Source organism: Antechinus flavipes, chromosome 2 (assembly GCF_016432865.1).
Source record: "Antechinus flavipes isolate AdamAnt ecotype Samford, QLD, Australia chromosome 2, AdamAnt_v2, whole genome shotgun sequence".
Taxonomy (NCBI): Eukaryota; Metazoa; Chordata; class Mammalia; order Dasyuromorphia; family Dasyuridae; genus Antechinus; species Antechinus flavipes.
Genome location: NC_067399.1, coordinates 357,608,968 through 357,622,803, shown reverse-complemented (window position 1 = coordinate 357,622,803; position 13,836 = coordinate 357,608,968). Strand labels below are relative to the sequence as shown.

Here is a 13,836-nt window from a genome sequence, read left to right as displayed (position 1 = left end):
ACCTGATATTCATTTCCCACAGGTCCATCTTCCCTTGTAAAAGCAAATCTTTGAGTAAATCTACAATGGATTTTTTTTTTAAGCAGATACTTTGGAGAAAACAGCTCTAATTTCACTTTGGACTTGCCGGACCTTTAATTGACAATACTAAAATGTATGCTTTTGAGGGCCAGAGCTCTGTCATTTTTGTCTTTATATACAATGCCTAGCACAGTTTCCTGGACATGGTACATGTTTAAAGACTGAAATTGAATTAATACTTTACTCGTTCATTTCTTTATCATCCAACAAACATTTGTGAGCAGAATACAGCACTAGTCATTGAGGGAAATACTTATACACAGCCAGGACTATAAAAACACAGATCAATAGCTAAAAAGGACCTCAGAGATCCTCTAGTCTAACCTTTTGATTTTACAAAAAAGGAAACTGAGGCAGAGGGAAATTAAATGTCTAACCCAAAATCATACAGATTGTAAGCAGATAGGATTCCTATCTTTATGGAGCTTAACTATAATACACAAAAACTATGTATAAGTCCTTAGGTTGTAAGTCCCTAGAAGGAAAAACTGACTAGGCAGTTCTTTTTGTATAATACCCAGAAATGTCAATATGTTTAATTGACACTGAGGCTGACAAAGACTGCCATATTATATTCTAGGTGGTGGTTTTCTTTCTCAAGGACCAAGAACCATAAACCAATAAACTGTCTATGATACTCCATGTGTAGTAAGCAAATTAATCAAAGCCAAAATTCATTCAACAAATGCTGCTTATTTTATAGAGAAAGCGGAAGGCAGAGATCTCTCTGTTATGACTAAAATAAAAAGCTGCTTCACTAAGACAGGAGAGAAATGTAGAAGTACTTCTATAATCAAGCATATGAAAACAAGAGTACAAAGTGATTGTTTTCTCTCTGTGGAATTCATGCATCTAAGCCAAAAAAAAAAAATAAATAAAGTACAGGCTAGTGTGTGGGCTACTAATGCCTACTCTGGACTGAGCATGCTTCTAAGGATGCCTCCATCAGCCCACAATGTGCAGACTGACAGATTTCTAGATCAGAACGATTCTGGAAGAGTCAGAGATAAACCAACCCAGGCCCCACTTGCCCTATGCTTCACTCACTGCTGAGCTAGATGGGCAAGAAAAGATTCCCTTTTCTTGCCTCTCTGTTCCCTCCCCTCTCTTATCAAAATAGACTCTGCTGTCTAGTATTACCCTCTATCTTGGCCCCTAAGGGAACTCTCTAGTAAAAGGGGAGTGGGAGAATGAGAAAAAAAGATAAATCCCAATCAATCAATCAACAAGTATTTATTCTGTGTCTACTATGTTCCAGAGTGAGTATTAGAAGCTAGGGATATGAAGATTTTTAATTAATATAAGTATTCTGTCATTCACAGAATAAAATGACTTGTTCCTTGCTAGAAAATTATTAGAACCCTGCAGTCTTCTCCAAACTACCTGCTCACTCTCAGCAGAAAACATGTTCTCTTCCTTTAGTTCCCCTCCTCTTTGCTTCACATCTCCTCGGCATTTCATTAATCATCTCATTCCATCCTATCTCAGAGAAAGAGATGACTCTTCTCCTATGCCTTAGATTCCAACTTTTCCCAATCCTTTCCACACCATCCAGCAACTTTTGCCTGTCCCCACTACATAGGTTCCTTCTCCCATGTCTACAAACATAAGAAAAACTTCCTAATCTTAAAACAAAAACCAAATAGAATAAAATCTTTCACTTGACTCTAACAAGCCTTTGAGCTCCTATTCCATCTCTCTTCCTCTCCTGGCACTGCCTTGAGCAAGCATGAACATTGTTTCTACCTCAATTTCCTCCCCAAACTTTCACTTCTAAACCCTTTTCAGTCTGGTTTCTAATCCCACCAATTTAAAGAAATAATTGTCTCTAAGGTTTCCTGAGAAGTTAGGTAACATAGACCATGAGCCTAGAGTCAGGAAGACTTATCTTCCTAATGTCAAATCTGGCCTCAGAAACTCTACAGCTGCATGACTGAGCAAGTCATTTAACCCTATTTGCCTCAGTTTCCTTATCTATAAAATGAGCTGGAAAAGGAAATGGCAAAAGGAAATGGTTTATCTTTGCCAAGAAAAACCCAAATAGGGTCACGAAGAGTCAGACACAACAGCAAATAATAACTGAAACTATACCCAAGGTCTCCTAATCCAGAAATCTAATCGTCTCTGCTTAGTTTTCAGTTCCCTCTACTTTCCCATAGATAATTCCTTCTTCCTGATAACTTCTGGCACTTTTCTGGTTTAGAGAAGTAAGAATTCAGCTCAAAATCTCTCCTCTTGAAAAGGCCTTTCTCCATCCTGACTACATCACCATTTCTTCACCTTCTTTCTTCCCCAGGGTTGATCCCTTCCCTCTTTCTATAAAGAGAAAGGATTTTCTTCTTCATTGGATTGTGAGCTTCTTAAGAATAGGGACCATTTGGGAGGCAGGGGTGCTTTCTCTGTACACCCAGCACTCAGCCTAGTGCCTGGCATATATAGTGGGCACTTAATAAATGCTTGTTATTATGGCCTAAAATCATAAAGATATTGAGCAGAATTAGTTCCTTTTCCACACAACAATTCTTCAAATACTGTTCCCCAATCTTCTCTTTTCCCAAAAATATCAATAGTTTCTTGCGCCAATATCCTGACTTCAGTTCTCTCCCCATTCCAGATTCCTTTCTTTGTGCTATCAATGCCTTTCTTAAAATATGGTGATCAGATTAACTTCAGAAGTCTAACCAAAGAAGACTATTATCTTCACCTTTCTCAAGTTTCCATTCACAATGCTGATTCTTTTATTTTTTTTAATTTAAGAATTTGCTTTCAGTTTCAAATTTTCGCCCTCCATTGACTCCAGTATTGATTCATATTGATCTTACAATCCACTAAAACCCCCAAATCTTGTTTTCACAGGAACTACTTTCTACAAAAATATAAGACTTCACAATTTATTCCAATTACATTTCCTATTAGATTCAGCCCATCATTTTGGTCATTCAAAATGCCTTTGAATTCTAACTTTAAAATATCATTTCTTAGCTATTCCTTGACACTTTGTATCACTTGCAAATTTGACACAGCAGTCTGGTGAAATGTAATGAATACTAAGACTGGAGTCCAAGGATCTGTATTAGAATCTTGACTATTATTTACTTGAATGAGATCTTAGCTAAGTTACTTCTCATTTTTCTCTTCTGTAAAGTGAGGGGGATGAAGACAAAGAGCTGGACAAAATAATCGATAAAACTCAAAAGCTGGAACCTTTGTTTCCTCAGTTATTTCAGATTTCACCCATTACATGAGGGTTTCCAGGCGGATTTTCCTAAGGCACAGATCTGATCGTATCACACACACACCCCACCTTCCTTACAATAAGTTACATAGCTCCTTGTTAATTTCAAGTTAAATAAGATTTGTCAATCAAACCTCTTCATAAACGGCACCTTCCTATTCTTCTAGTTGTCTCACAATTACCTCTCCTCCATACAACCTATGATACGCTAACTGGCCCACCTACAGCTCCTTTATCACCACATCATTTCCTGTCCACCTGTCTTTGTAATAACTGTTGCCATGCTTGGGATGCTCTACTTCCTTACCTCTGCCTCTTACATATCTGTTTTCCTTCAAAACTCAGCTCAAACCTCACCTTCGGTCAGTCTCTCAGTCTCATTTCTCCCATTGCCAGCTGCTAAAGCCTTTTTTCCCCTCTCAGAATACCTTCCATCTATTCTATAAATATTCTGTAAGCCCTACGTGTACATATTCTGTATGTCTACATGGTGTCTCCATTATTCTAATGATTAGCACAACCTAACCCACTAGTAAATACTTGACCGGTAATGGAACATGTGTCCTAATCAAAGACCAAATAATGAATGTTGTTGGTTACAATAATTAATGAATGCTATCTGTGAAGAAGTGAGTTCATTATCATCTACACTGAGGAAACTGGAAAAATAATACCAACAATAACAATAATAATAAGCATACATGTGTTTATATGTAACACTTTATACATTTACATATTACATTTATATATACTCATATAATATACATTTATATTAATAGCACTTTTGCAAAGTACTTTACAAACATTATCTCATTTTATCCTCATAACAACCATGGGAAATAGTTACTATTATTGTCCTCATTCTACAGATAAGAAAACTGAAACAAATATAGGGTAATTAACTTGCCTAAAGTCAAACAGTTATTGTCTAAGATAGGATTTGAACTTAGGTCTTCCTGACTCCAAGTTAAGCTCTCTGTCCACTGGGTCAACTAGGCATGGAACATGGAATTTTGAAGTGAGAAGATTTTTTATTTTAGAGTTTGAGGGATTTTCTTTGGGGAATGGGGAATGAGGATCTGGGCCAAAGATTTCCTTCAGCTGAGAATTCTCCCAGTGAAGAAATTCCCTCTACTGCAGCAGGGTACTTTTGCAATTTATAAAAATAAATGTTGCCTAAGTCATTAAACAGTTGTATTTACCCAGGATCATACAACTAGTAGGAGTGGGGTGGGATAGGGCAGGCAGGACAAAGTCTCTAGGCTATACTGCCTGATTAAAGTATTATTATTTTATTTTTATTCTGCAATAGGGCCAGGAACAGGATGCCCAACTCAGAAATGGTGAGTTGTTGGAATCTAAAGAAGTGACTATATAAACAGCACTACATCTGGGCCCAGAGGAAAATGTAAAAGATGGAATGAAGGCATTACTATTTAACTCTAAAGTCTTAATCCCAAAAGAATGATTCCACAAAGCTATACCCTATTTCTCCTAACCAGAATGGGGCAATCTCCCTCAAATAAAAATCACTACCCAGCCAGAGCAGGGTGTCCAATAGTCAAGACCCCTCTTGTCCATCCCCCCATAACCCTCAAAGAAGAGAAAGGGTAAATTTCCACCCAGAGTCTAATCCCTCCATCATACACATGCTCCATTGACAGGAAAAGGTTTGCATTTTCAGGATAACACAGGCTTCAAAAAGTTTGAATGGATTCTTTTCCATGAAAAATACAAGAACTTTCTCCATCTTATGAGTTACCTGCAACAAATAAGTATTCATTCCAAACTCCTGCCTTTCTCTTATTAGACTGTAAGTTTCCTAAGAGCTCAATAAACACTTTTTAAATGCCTACTAGCTGGGCAGTGCTAAGAGCTAGAATACAAAAAAAAGTGACACAGTCCCTTCTCTCAAGGAGCTCGGTCTAATGGGAGAGGCAACATGAAAGCAACTAGATACAAACTAGCTACCTATAGGAAAAATTAGAAATAATCAACAGCCAAAAATCACTAGAAGTGAGAAAAATAAGGAAAGACTTCCTGTGGAAGTTAGGATTTCATCTGGGACTAAAGGAAATCAGGGAAGTCATGAGGCAGAGATAAGGAGGGGGAGCATTCCATGTGAGGAAGAGCCAATAAAAATGCCAGTCAGGAAATGTGAGGAAGAGGAAGGAGGCTGGTGTCACTGGAGCAGAATACATCACAGATACTTCAATATTCCCAATACCCAGGTTTATAATAGTGGACACAATAAATGTTTATTCAAATGAAATTAAATTCCCAGAAAACTTAGATTTCTTCTCATCCCTAATGCCTGTCCCAAAGTCAAATCATTGTATACTCAAAGGTATCAGACTTTGAATATAACTTCACACAGCTGACATCCTTTACCTCAGCACCTTACAGTTGAAACACTTATTAGATGGTCTCCCTGCCTCAAGTCCATTCTCCAAATGGCTTCCAAAGCAATCTTCCTAAAGGAGTCTATGTCACCTCCCCACTCAAAAAACTTCAATAGCTCTGTATTACCTCTAGAATCAAATAACAAAAACCTTTTTTTGGCTTTTTAAAGCCCTTTGTAAAATGACATCTTCCCACCTTTCCAATCTTCTTAAATTTCATGCTCTAAAATCCAACAACAGTTTCTTACCCAGGGCTCTGGCTGGCGTCCATTCAGGAAATTTATTCCCTCATTTCTACCTCCTGGTTTCTCTGGGTTCCTTTAAGAATCAGATTAAATCCCACTTCTGTAAGAAGTAAGTAGTCCTTTACCATTTACCCTATCCCAACTTGAAGGAAATACCTTTCTTCCAAGACTGTCTCCCATTTCCAGTGAATATATAATATGTGTAATTGTTTGCATGTTGTCTTCCCCCATTAGAAGAAAAGCAGGCACCCTGTTTTTGTATTTCTTTGTACATAAGCATTTATTACAGTTCCTGGAACATAGTAAGAGTTCAGTCACTGCTTGTTGGCCTGTCTATCAACATTGAAAAAAGATAGCAAATCCTCTTCCCCTTGTCACTCTGACACTTTGCTTAGAAGAACATGTAACACAATTATTATTTCACTTCAATCTAGACGAGAATATTTATTATTATTATTAACAATGATTGCAACTTATGTAGTATTGTGATATTTATTTACAAAGCACTTTTTTACATTCAAAGTGGTCAAAACAAGAATTATTATTCATTTCTGAGGTAAAGTGGTTACCCAAGAAGTAGGTTATCAGAGCAAGAAGTCAAATCCATTTCTTGTCTAAGATCAGCACTCAAACAAATTCTGTATCAAAATATCAGCAAATCAAGTCAAATCTTTGGAGGGTGCTATAATCCTCCAGGATTAAGGGAAAATTTTGCATTCATTACAAAAACTAATCTGTGCAACATCCCTTTGAGTCTCCAAGAGAGAAGAGAACTGTGTTCCAAGTCACCCCAATTCTAATCTAGTTCCCAGGAGAGAAAAATTAAGTACTAAGAAGAAGGAAATTTAAAACACCAATATCAACACCACTATCACCTCAGACACCTTTTCAGCCTAACTGAAAAATTTTAATCAAATACTGAGTCAGAAAAGAGTGTATTTTCATTTTCTTCTCCTTTTGACCTTTAGCAAATTGATGTGAACTGTCTCTTTGAGTAGTCAAGTGGGGCTTCTTTTTTAAAACTAATTCTATGTACTTTGAAGCTGAACCTAATAATTTTTTAAACTTTTTCCAGTATTATTAACTTAAAGCAGCTATTTATTAAATGAAGCTCAGGCAAAGTCTAGAAAATTACTTGGGGAGAAAAAAATTCAAGAGCCTTGGTTCAATACGAAAATAGCTTCACACCTGACTGATTCTTCTCATTGATTCTGCCCTTAGATTAAGAGAACCTATTAAGAGATCACCAGCAGCAGATTTTGCTGCTGCCTACTTTCTTTCCATTCTGTCCCTAGCTTAGATATGCATTTTTTAAAGGGCAAAGAAGCCAATGGCCACCTTGACACTTTACTACAAGCTTGATTTTCTCTACAGGATGCAATTTGGAAATGAAACTCCAAGGGAAAGGGAAGTAAGGAGGAATGTGAACGGCAGATCCATTTACTGAAAGAAGATCAGCAGAATTGCTACAGAGGAGATGAAATTAGAGAAAATGAAAGAGGGATGGAGGAAGAGGAAAAGAGTCAGGCAGAGAGACACCAATTCTTTTCAAATTTACCAAAAAGTGAAATAAGCTCGTCAAAGTTTCTCTTCCCACTCTCTTTCAAATAATCAATCATCATTCATTAATTATTAATTAGATGATAATTAATTTGGACACTGTGCAAGGCGCTGGGGAATACAAAAACAAAAATGAAACCATTCTTCCCCTCAATGAAATACTGCCAAATTTGTGCCTGAATTTTTCTTACATAGATATTAGGTCATGTTACTCCTCTGCTTAAAAATCAGCAGTGGTTACCTATTGTCTACCAAATATAAAGTTCAAACTCCTCTGCCTAGCTTTTAAGGACCTCGACAATCTGTCACCATCTGACCTTTCTAGTCTTATCTATTTCTCCTCCACTATTCTCCATACTAGAGCAAATTAGAGATTAAAATTTAAATGGAAATTAAATCGTTTAATCCTAAAAAAAAAAAAAATGAGTCAAAGAAGATCACAGAAATAGTCTATTTCATTAAAGCCTTTACCTCCCAGAGTTGTTGTGAGGACCAGATAAGATAATATTTGCAAAGGACTTAGGATAGTACTCAGCACATATATGCTTTCTCTCAGCCAACTGTTTTAAAACACAACACAAATGTCACTTTTTTCACGAAGTCTCCTGAACCTTGCCTCCTTCAACCCACAGACCCCTTTCATTGGAAATAGTTTTCTGTCGTTAAGCCTCACATATCACTTTACTTTTAGCTTTTTAAAAAACATTTTTATTTAAAGTTTTGAGCTCCAAATTCTAGTCCTCCTGCCTTTTGATCTGTTTTTTCTCTATTTTATTGACATAAACAATTAGAGATAGAAATTTTCCCCTAAGTACCACTTTAGCTATATGCCATAAATTTTGGTATACTGTTTCATTGTCATCATTTTCTTTAATGAAATAGACTGTTTCTGTGATCTTCTTTGACTCATTTTTTTAGGATTAAACTATTTAGTTTCCATTTAAATTTTAATTTCTTTCCATTGTCCATTATTGAATGTGATTTTTCTTGCATCATGATCTGAAAAGGATGTATTTCTATTTTACTTTTCTGCATTGGTTGTGAGATTTGTATGTTCTACTAAAATCAGTTTTTGTGTAGATGTCATATTTTTGTTGTGTTGTTGTTTGTCCTTCGTTCTCAAATAGGACCATGATGTCAGGGAGGTGATGCCATGATAAGCAAATGAATTGGATTTAAGTAAGGGAGAGCTGTGCAAGGTCACCTGCCTCACTTTCCCCTTAAGAGCCATTTGGGTCTAGTGGCCAGCTATAGAGCAGGATGACTGGAGATGGCCCTAGATGCAATGGGAAACTTTGGTCTTTTTAAGCTAAGATCTCCAACAATTCTCAGGCCTCACCCATTCAGTGATTAAGGCTAAATAGCAATTGAGGCAAAGAATCTCCTTTTTCACTTAGTCCAAAAAAATCTAAATGAATGACTCAATGAATCTGGGAGGGGAAAACTCTCAGGGTTTCTAGCCAAACAGAAATAACTACTATTTCCATTCAATCTGAGTCGACTGGGACCTAAACAATGACTAAATGGGGCTTAAAATCAGATTGATTTTGGATTAAGACCTGGTCTATAAGAAAGAAATCTAGCCAGTAAACCCCAAGACATCTTGGAAAGGTTCAGAGGTGAAAAGAGAAAAAAATGCTTTTAAGAGGGTCTATAGGTAAGGGTATGATACTCTATGTGGACAGATGAGGGGAAGGAAGGAAGGAAGGAAGGAAGGAAGGAAGGAAGGGAGAAGGAGGGAGGGAGGGAGAGAAGGAGGGTCAGTCTTACAATTAACCAAATCCAGGCCAGCTTTGTTCACAGACTTTGTTATTTGTCTTTTTTTCTTGAAGAGAACCATGACATCAGGGAGATGATGCTATGACATGAAGTGAATTAGATTTACTGCTGAGAAAAGGTATATTCCTTTCTATTCCCATTCAATTTTTTCAGAAATCTATCATATATAACTTTTCCAAGAATTTTATTCTCCTCCTTAACATCTTGTTTATTTTTTGGTTAGATTCCCCCATCTTTCCTTCCATTATAACAGCTTGTTCATATTCTTTTATCTGCAAAAAGTTACCTCATTCAATCTCCCCATTCCTTTTTCTTCCAGTGCAATTTTCTCTTACATCCTTTATTTTGTTTTTTGGGGTATCATCCATCAAAATCACTTTATATCCACACCCTCTGTCTACATATATTCCTTTTAATTGCTCTTATGGCAATAAATTTTTTTAGAGTTACAAATATTATCTAGCCATATAAAAATATAAATAGTTTAACCTTATTGAATGTCTTATATTTTCTCTTCCTTGTTTCTTTTTTTATGAAATCTTTTTATGTATCCCTTGATTCTTATATTTGGAGGCCAATTTTTTTTTTTAGTTCTGGACTTTTCATTAGAAATTATTGAAAGACTATTATTTTATTGAATATCCATTTTTTCCTTAAAAATTATATTCAGTTTTGTTGCATAGGTGATTCTTGGTTGTAATCCTAACTCCTTTGCTTTCTGATATATCATATTCTAAGCCCTCTCTTCTTTAATGTGGAAGTTACTAAATTCTGAGTAATTCTAACTTTTAGCTTTTATGATATTTTAGTTATTTCTTTTTGGCTGTTTGCATTACTTTTTACTTGTTCTATGAGCTCTGGAATTTTGCTATGATGTTCCTTGGAGTTTCCATTTTAGGATATCTTTCAATTTATATTTTGCCTTCTATTTTTAATATATCAAGTCAATTTTCTTTGATAATTGTCTGAAGGCTGTTTTCCAGGATTTTTGTGTCATGACTTTCAGGTACTCCAATAATTCTTATATTATCTCTCCTGGATCTATTTTCTAGATCATTTGTTTTTCCAATGAGAAATTTCACTTTTTTTTTTTTTTACTTTTTTGATTTTGTTTTATTGTAACAATATCTCACTGGCATTAATTTTCACTTGCTGATTTCTAATTTTTAAGGAATTATTCTCTTAAGTGAGATTTTGTACTTTCTTTTCCTATTTGATCTATTTTTAGGTTGTTATTTTCCTTGGTAAATGACCATGCTCTTGGGCTTTTTTCATGATTCTCTTGCATTCCTCTCATTTCTTTTCCCATTTTTTTTTAACTTCTCTAATTTGCTTTTTGAAATCTTTTTTTTTAAGTTTTCCTGGGAATTCTTTCTGGGTCCAAGACCAAATTACATTTTTCTTTGAGACTTCATATGTAACTATTTTGACACTATTGTCCTCTTTTAAATTTATGTATCAATTTTCCTTATAACCATAATAACTTTCTACAGTCAACTCTTTTTTAATTTGTTTTTTATTCATTTTTCTCCTTTTTTTGTGATTTGGTGTTTTAACATGAGAATTGGGCTCTAGTCCTGTGCTCTCCCAAGTTTCTTATTAGGGCTCTGAATCTTATTGTCTTTTACTGAATGTCAGGGCTTGTTGCTTGCTTTCTCCAGAAGGTAGGCTTCCCTTCAGACCAAGACTGGGAAGTAGCCTCTCCTGGATGTGGGCTTTAGCTACTGGCATGCCATGATAACACTGTCTTTCTGGTGGCTAGCCCTGGAGAAGAGATGATGTTGCAGGTCTGCCCCAGCATAGGACCCTGGGACTGGGTTGCTATAGAAACAAGTTTTTTCTGCCGGTAGACCCCAGGGCAGAACTTTAGTACTGGTCAGCAATGAGGTCAAGGTCTTACTGGTGGATTTGGCTGGGCCAGGGTCTGTGGGTAGGAACCTTGCTCCACTGCATAGATTTCTCATTCTCCTAGGGGGTCTACTGGTTTGCAGGAGGGCAGGGTCTCACAGGTGGATTGCCCCAAGATTAGAATCCTGCTGCAGGTTCTCTGCTATGAGGTTAGCTCCTGCTGCTGCTCTCAGGCCTCAATTCTAAAGCAGTTTTCTAATTGTCTGGAGAGGAATATGGAAGGGCTTCAGAGTTCCTTCCTTACTCTGCCATCTTAGCACCAGAGGTTCCACACACTTCTAGAGTTTTAAAACAATAGCTGGATGCCACTTGTTGAAGATTCTATAGATGAGAAGCCTGTATAAACATGATATTTACAAAATAACTCGGAGTTTCTCCATGTAGCATGTTAAGACGTTATATAAACCAGTGATTAGAGCGCAGGGTTGGAAGTATTGAGGCAATTTCTAAATGTCCCTGAGACTCAGATTCATTCTCCATAATATACTCTATCCTAGACTACCTTCCTTAAAAAATCTTTTGTAAAGCTAAAAATCAGAGTTTATATAGGACAGAGTCAATCCTAAAATTCTATGATTATGTAGTTCATTAAAGATTAGGTCACCTTCTGGGCTTATGATCCTACAGAATAAGATCTCTGCCAACTTCATACTATGCTTCCTATTCTCCTCCCTCACCTCATCATGGTGTATGTAATCCAGGTATAAATAAATTCTACCTGCCACTTTCTAGTTTACACAGTACTTTCTTATACATTATCTGTTACCCTCAATTCAAAGAACCTAAATCAATACCCTCAACTCAAAGAACCTAAATGACTACCCCAAAGTCATGGTTATATAGTCATTACTATATGTAATAAGTAGCAAAACTTGAATTTGAATCCACGTTCCCCCCAAACTTAGAATCCCAGTTCCCCTGTTTTATAGATAAAAAGGATAGGACCCATAAAGGCAAAGAGATTTGGTTCTCCAACCAGTAAGGGCAGAAGCAGACCATGGCCTTAGATCACTAGGCTTCCCCCTGTGCCAGGCAGCCTCCTCCTAGGACTGGCTGCCAACCTTCACAAAAGATTAACATTTACTTGTCTCTCCCCCTCCTGGGAAGGACTCATACCTGTAAACATTGCACAGAAGTAGGGGCTGCAGGCAGCCAGCACTACCCGATGGGCTTCAATCTCGACATCTTCAGCCACAATCATCACATCACACAACAGCTGCTTACTGTAAAAATACCAGAAGAGAGAAATAAGTTAGTACCCAATAACTCATAAACAATGCTCCTCTCTCCAAAGCTGCTCCTGGGATCCACATAACCTAAAAAAAAAATCTCTTCTTCAGCTGCCAGAGTTAGGGGAATGGACTCATTCACCTCTGAACCCCCTTACAACATCAGCATACTATGCCTCCCTCCCTCTAGCATGCAGGGAGTTGATTGGTGCCATGTATACAGTAGGCATTTAATAAATGTGCATTGAATATAACTGATGCTGGCAATCCATGTGTTCCTGGACTCAGATTTTCACTCCCTTTCTGCTCCATTCCCCTCTTAACTCTAATTGATATTTTCAAGGCTGTCTGTTAGTAGTGGAAAGAGCCTGGGGCTAGGAATCAGGAGATTCTAGTGTATGTAGGTGTGTACATGAATGTCTCCACTGGAAAAGAAATACTAGCTACTCCTCAAAGGTCAAAAAGTGAACATTGAAAATACCAAAAGACAAAAACTATTTGCAAAAGGAACTGGCCGATATGGGTTACTTAATCATATCACCATTCAAGATTAGAGTATCAAGAGAAAAAAAAAAAAAGAGAGAGAGAAGAGAACCAGATGGGATGACAAGGAACTTGGAATTCTGTTCCAGACTTGTTGCTGTGGGACTTCAGGCACAGCCAATCCTTTCCCTCGTCTTCAAGGTGAGGGGGTTGACCTCTAAAATTTCTTTAGAATTTAGTAAGTTATGAGTCTGATTCTTGAAAAGTCTCCTCAGGCAACCACAGTTCCTCAACACCCTACAAAGGCCATATTTAAAATGCAATTGCGACTAGAAACAGAAGGAAGTAAAGTCCAGTCATCTAGAAACATACCAGAACAAGTCCTGACTGGAAACTGCAAGGGGAAAAAAACTATGAGTTACTTTTTAGTCCAGATTGGCATAGGCAAACTGAGAAAGGTCTGCAAACACTGGGAATGGAATCTGGAAGTGCACCTTAAAAAACATTTGGGGAGTGAATGAGGGGCTGCCCATGGCTGTATAGCAGGGTAAGAAGAGGATACAGATCTTCATAGAGAGGGCCACTACTGTCAGGAAGCAGGAATAGTTGCCACCTGCTAACTGTCATTCACTATCCAGTTCTAGGTCATAAGTGCAAGAGTGGCCTAAAAAGGGAACCTGTCCCATGTGGCAGCCAAGGCCAAGGAACAATCACAGGCACAGCTATGCATTGAGCAAGAAGCAAATAAATAGTAAGTCAACAAGCACTTAAGCACCCACTATGTTGAGGTACCATACCAAGTACAAGAAAACAAACAAAAAGGCATTTTTTTCTCTCAAGGAGCTCTCAGTCTAACAAAGGAGAGAGCATGCAAATAGTGATGTGAAACATGGAGAGTAAATTATAGTTAATCT

At 37.2% G+C, this 13,836-nt stretch overlaps 1 protein-coding gene across 3 annotated transcripts in view; it reads right to left on the bottom strand.

The window, feature by feature from the left end:
- The window catches only part of KLHL3 (kelch like family member 3), a 177,089-nt gene that overhangs the window by 124,820 nt on the left and 38,433 nt on the right, over positions 1–13,836 (bottom strand). For 2 of the 3 annotated variants that reach the window (XM_051978129.1, XM_051978130.1), the window contains exon 3: positions 12,327–12,433. In XM_051978129.1, the coding sequence (XP_051834089.1) occupies positions 12,327–12,433 (107 nt within the window). Of the gene's footprint in view, positions 1–12,326; positions 12,434–13,836 lie in introns of those variants that run through there. The other variant, XM_051978131.1, reaches the window with a different exon arrangement.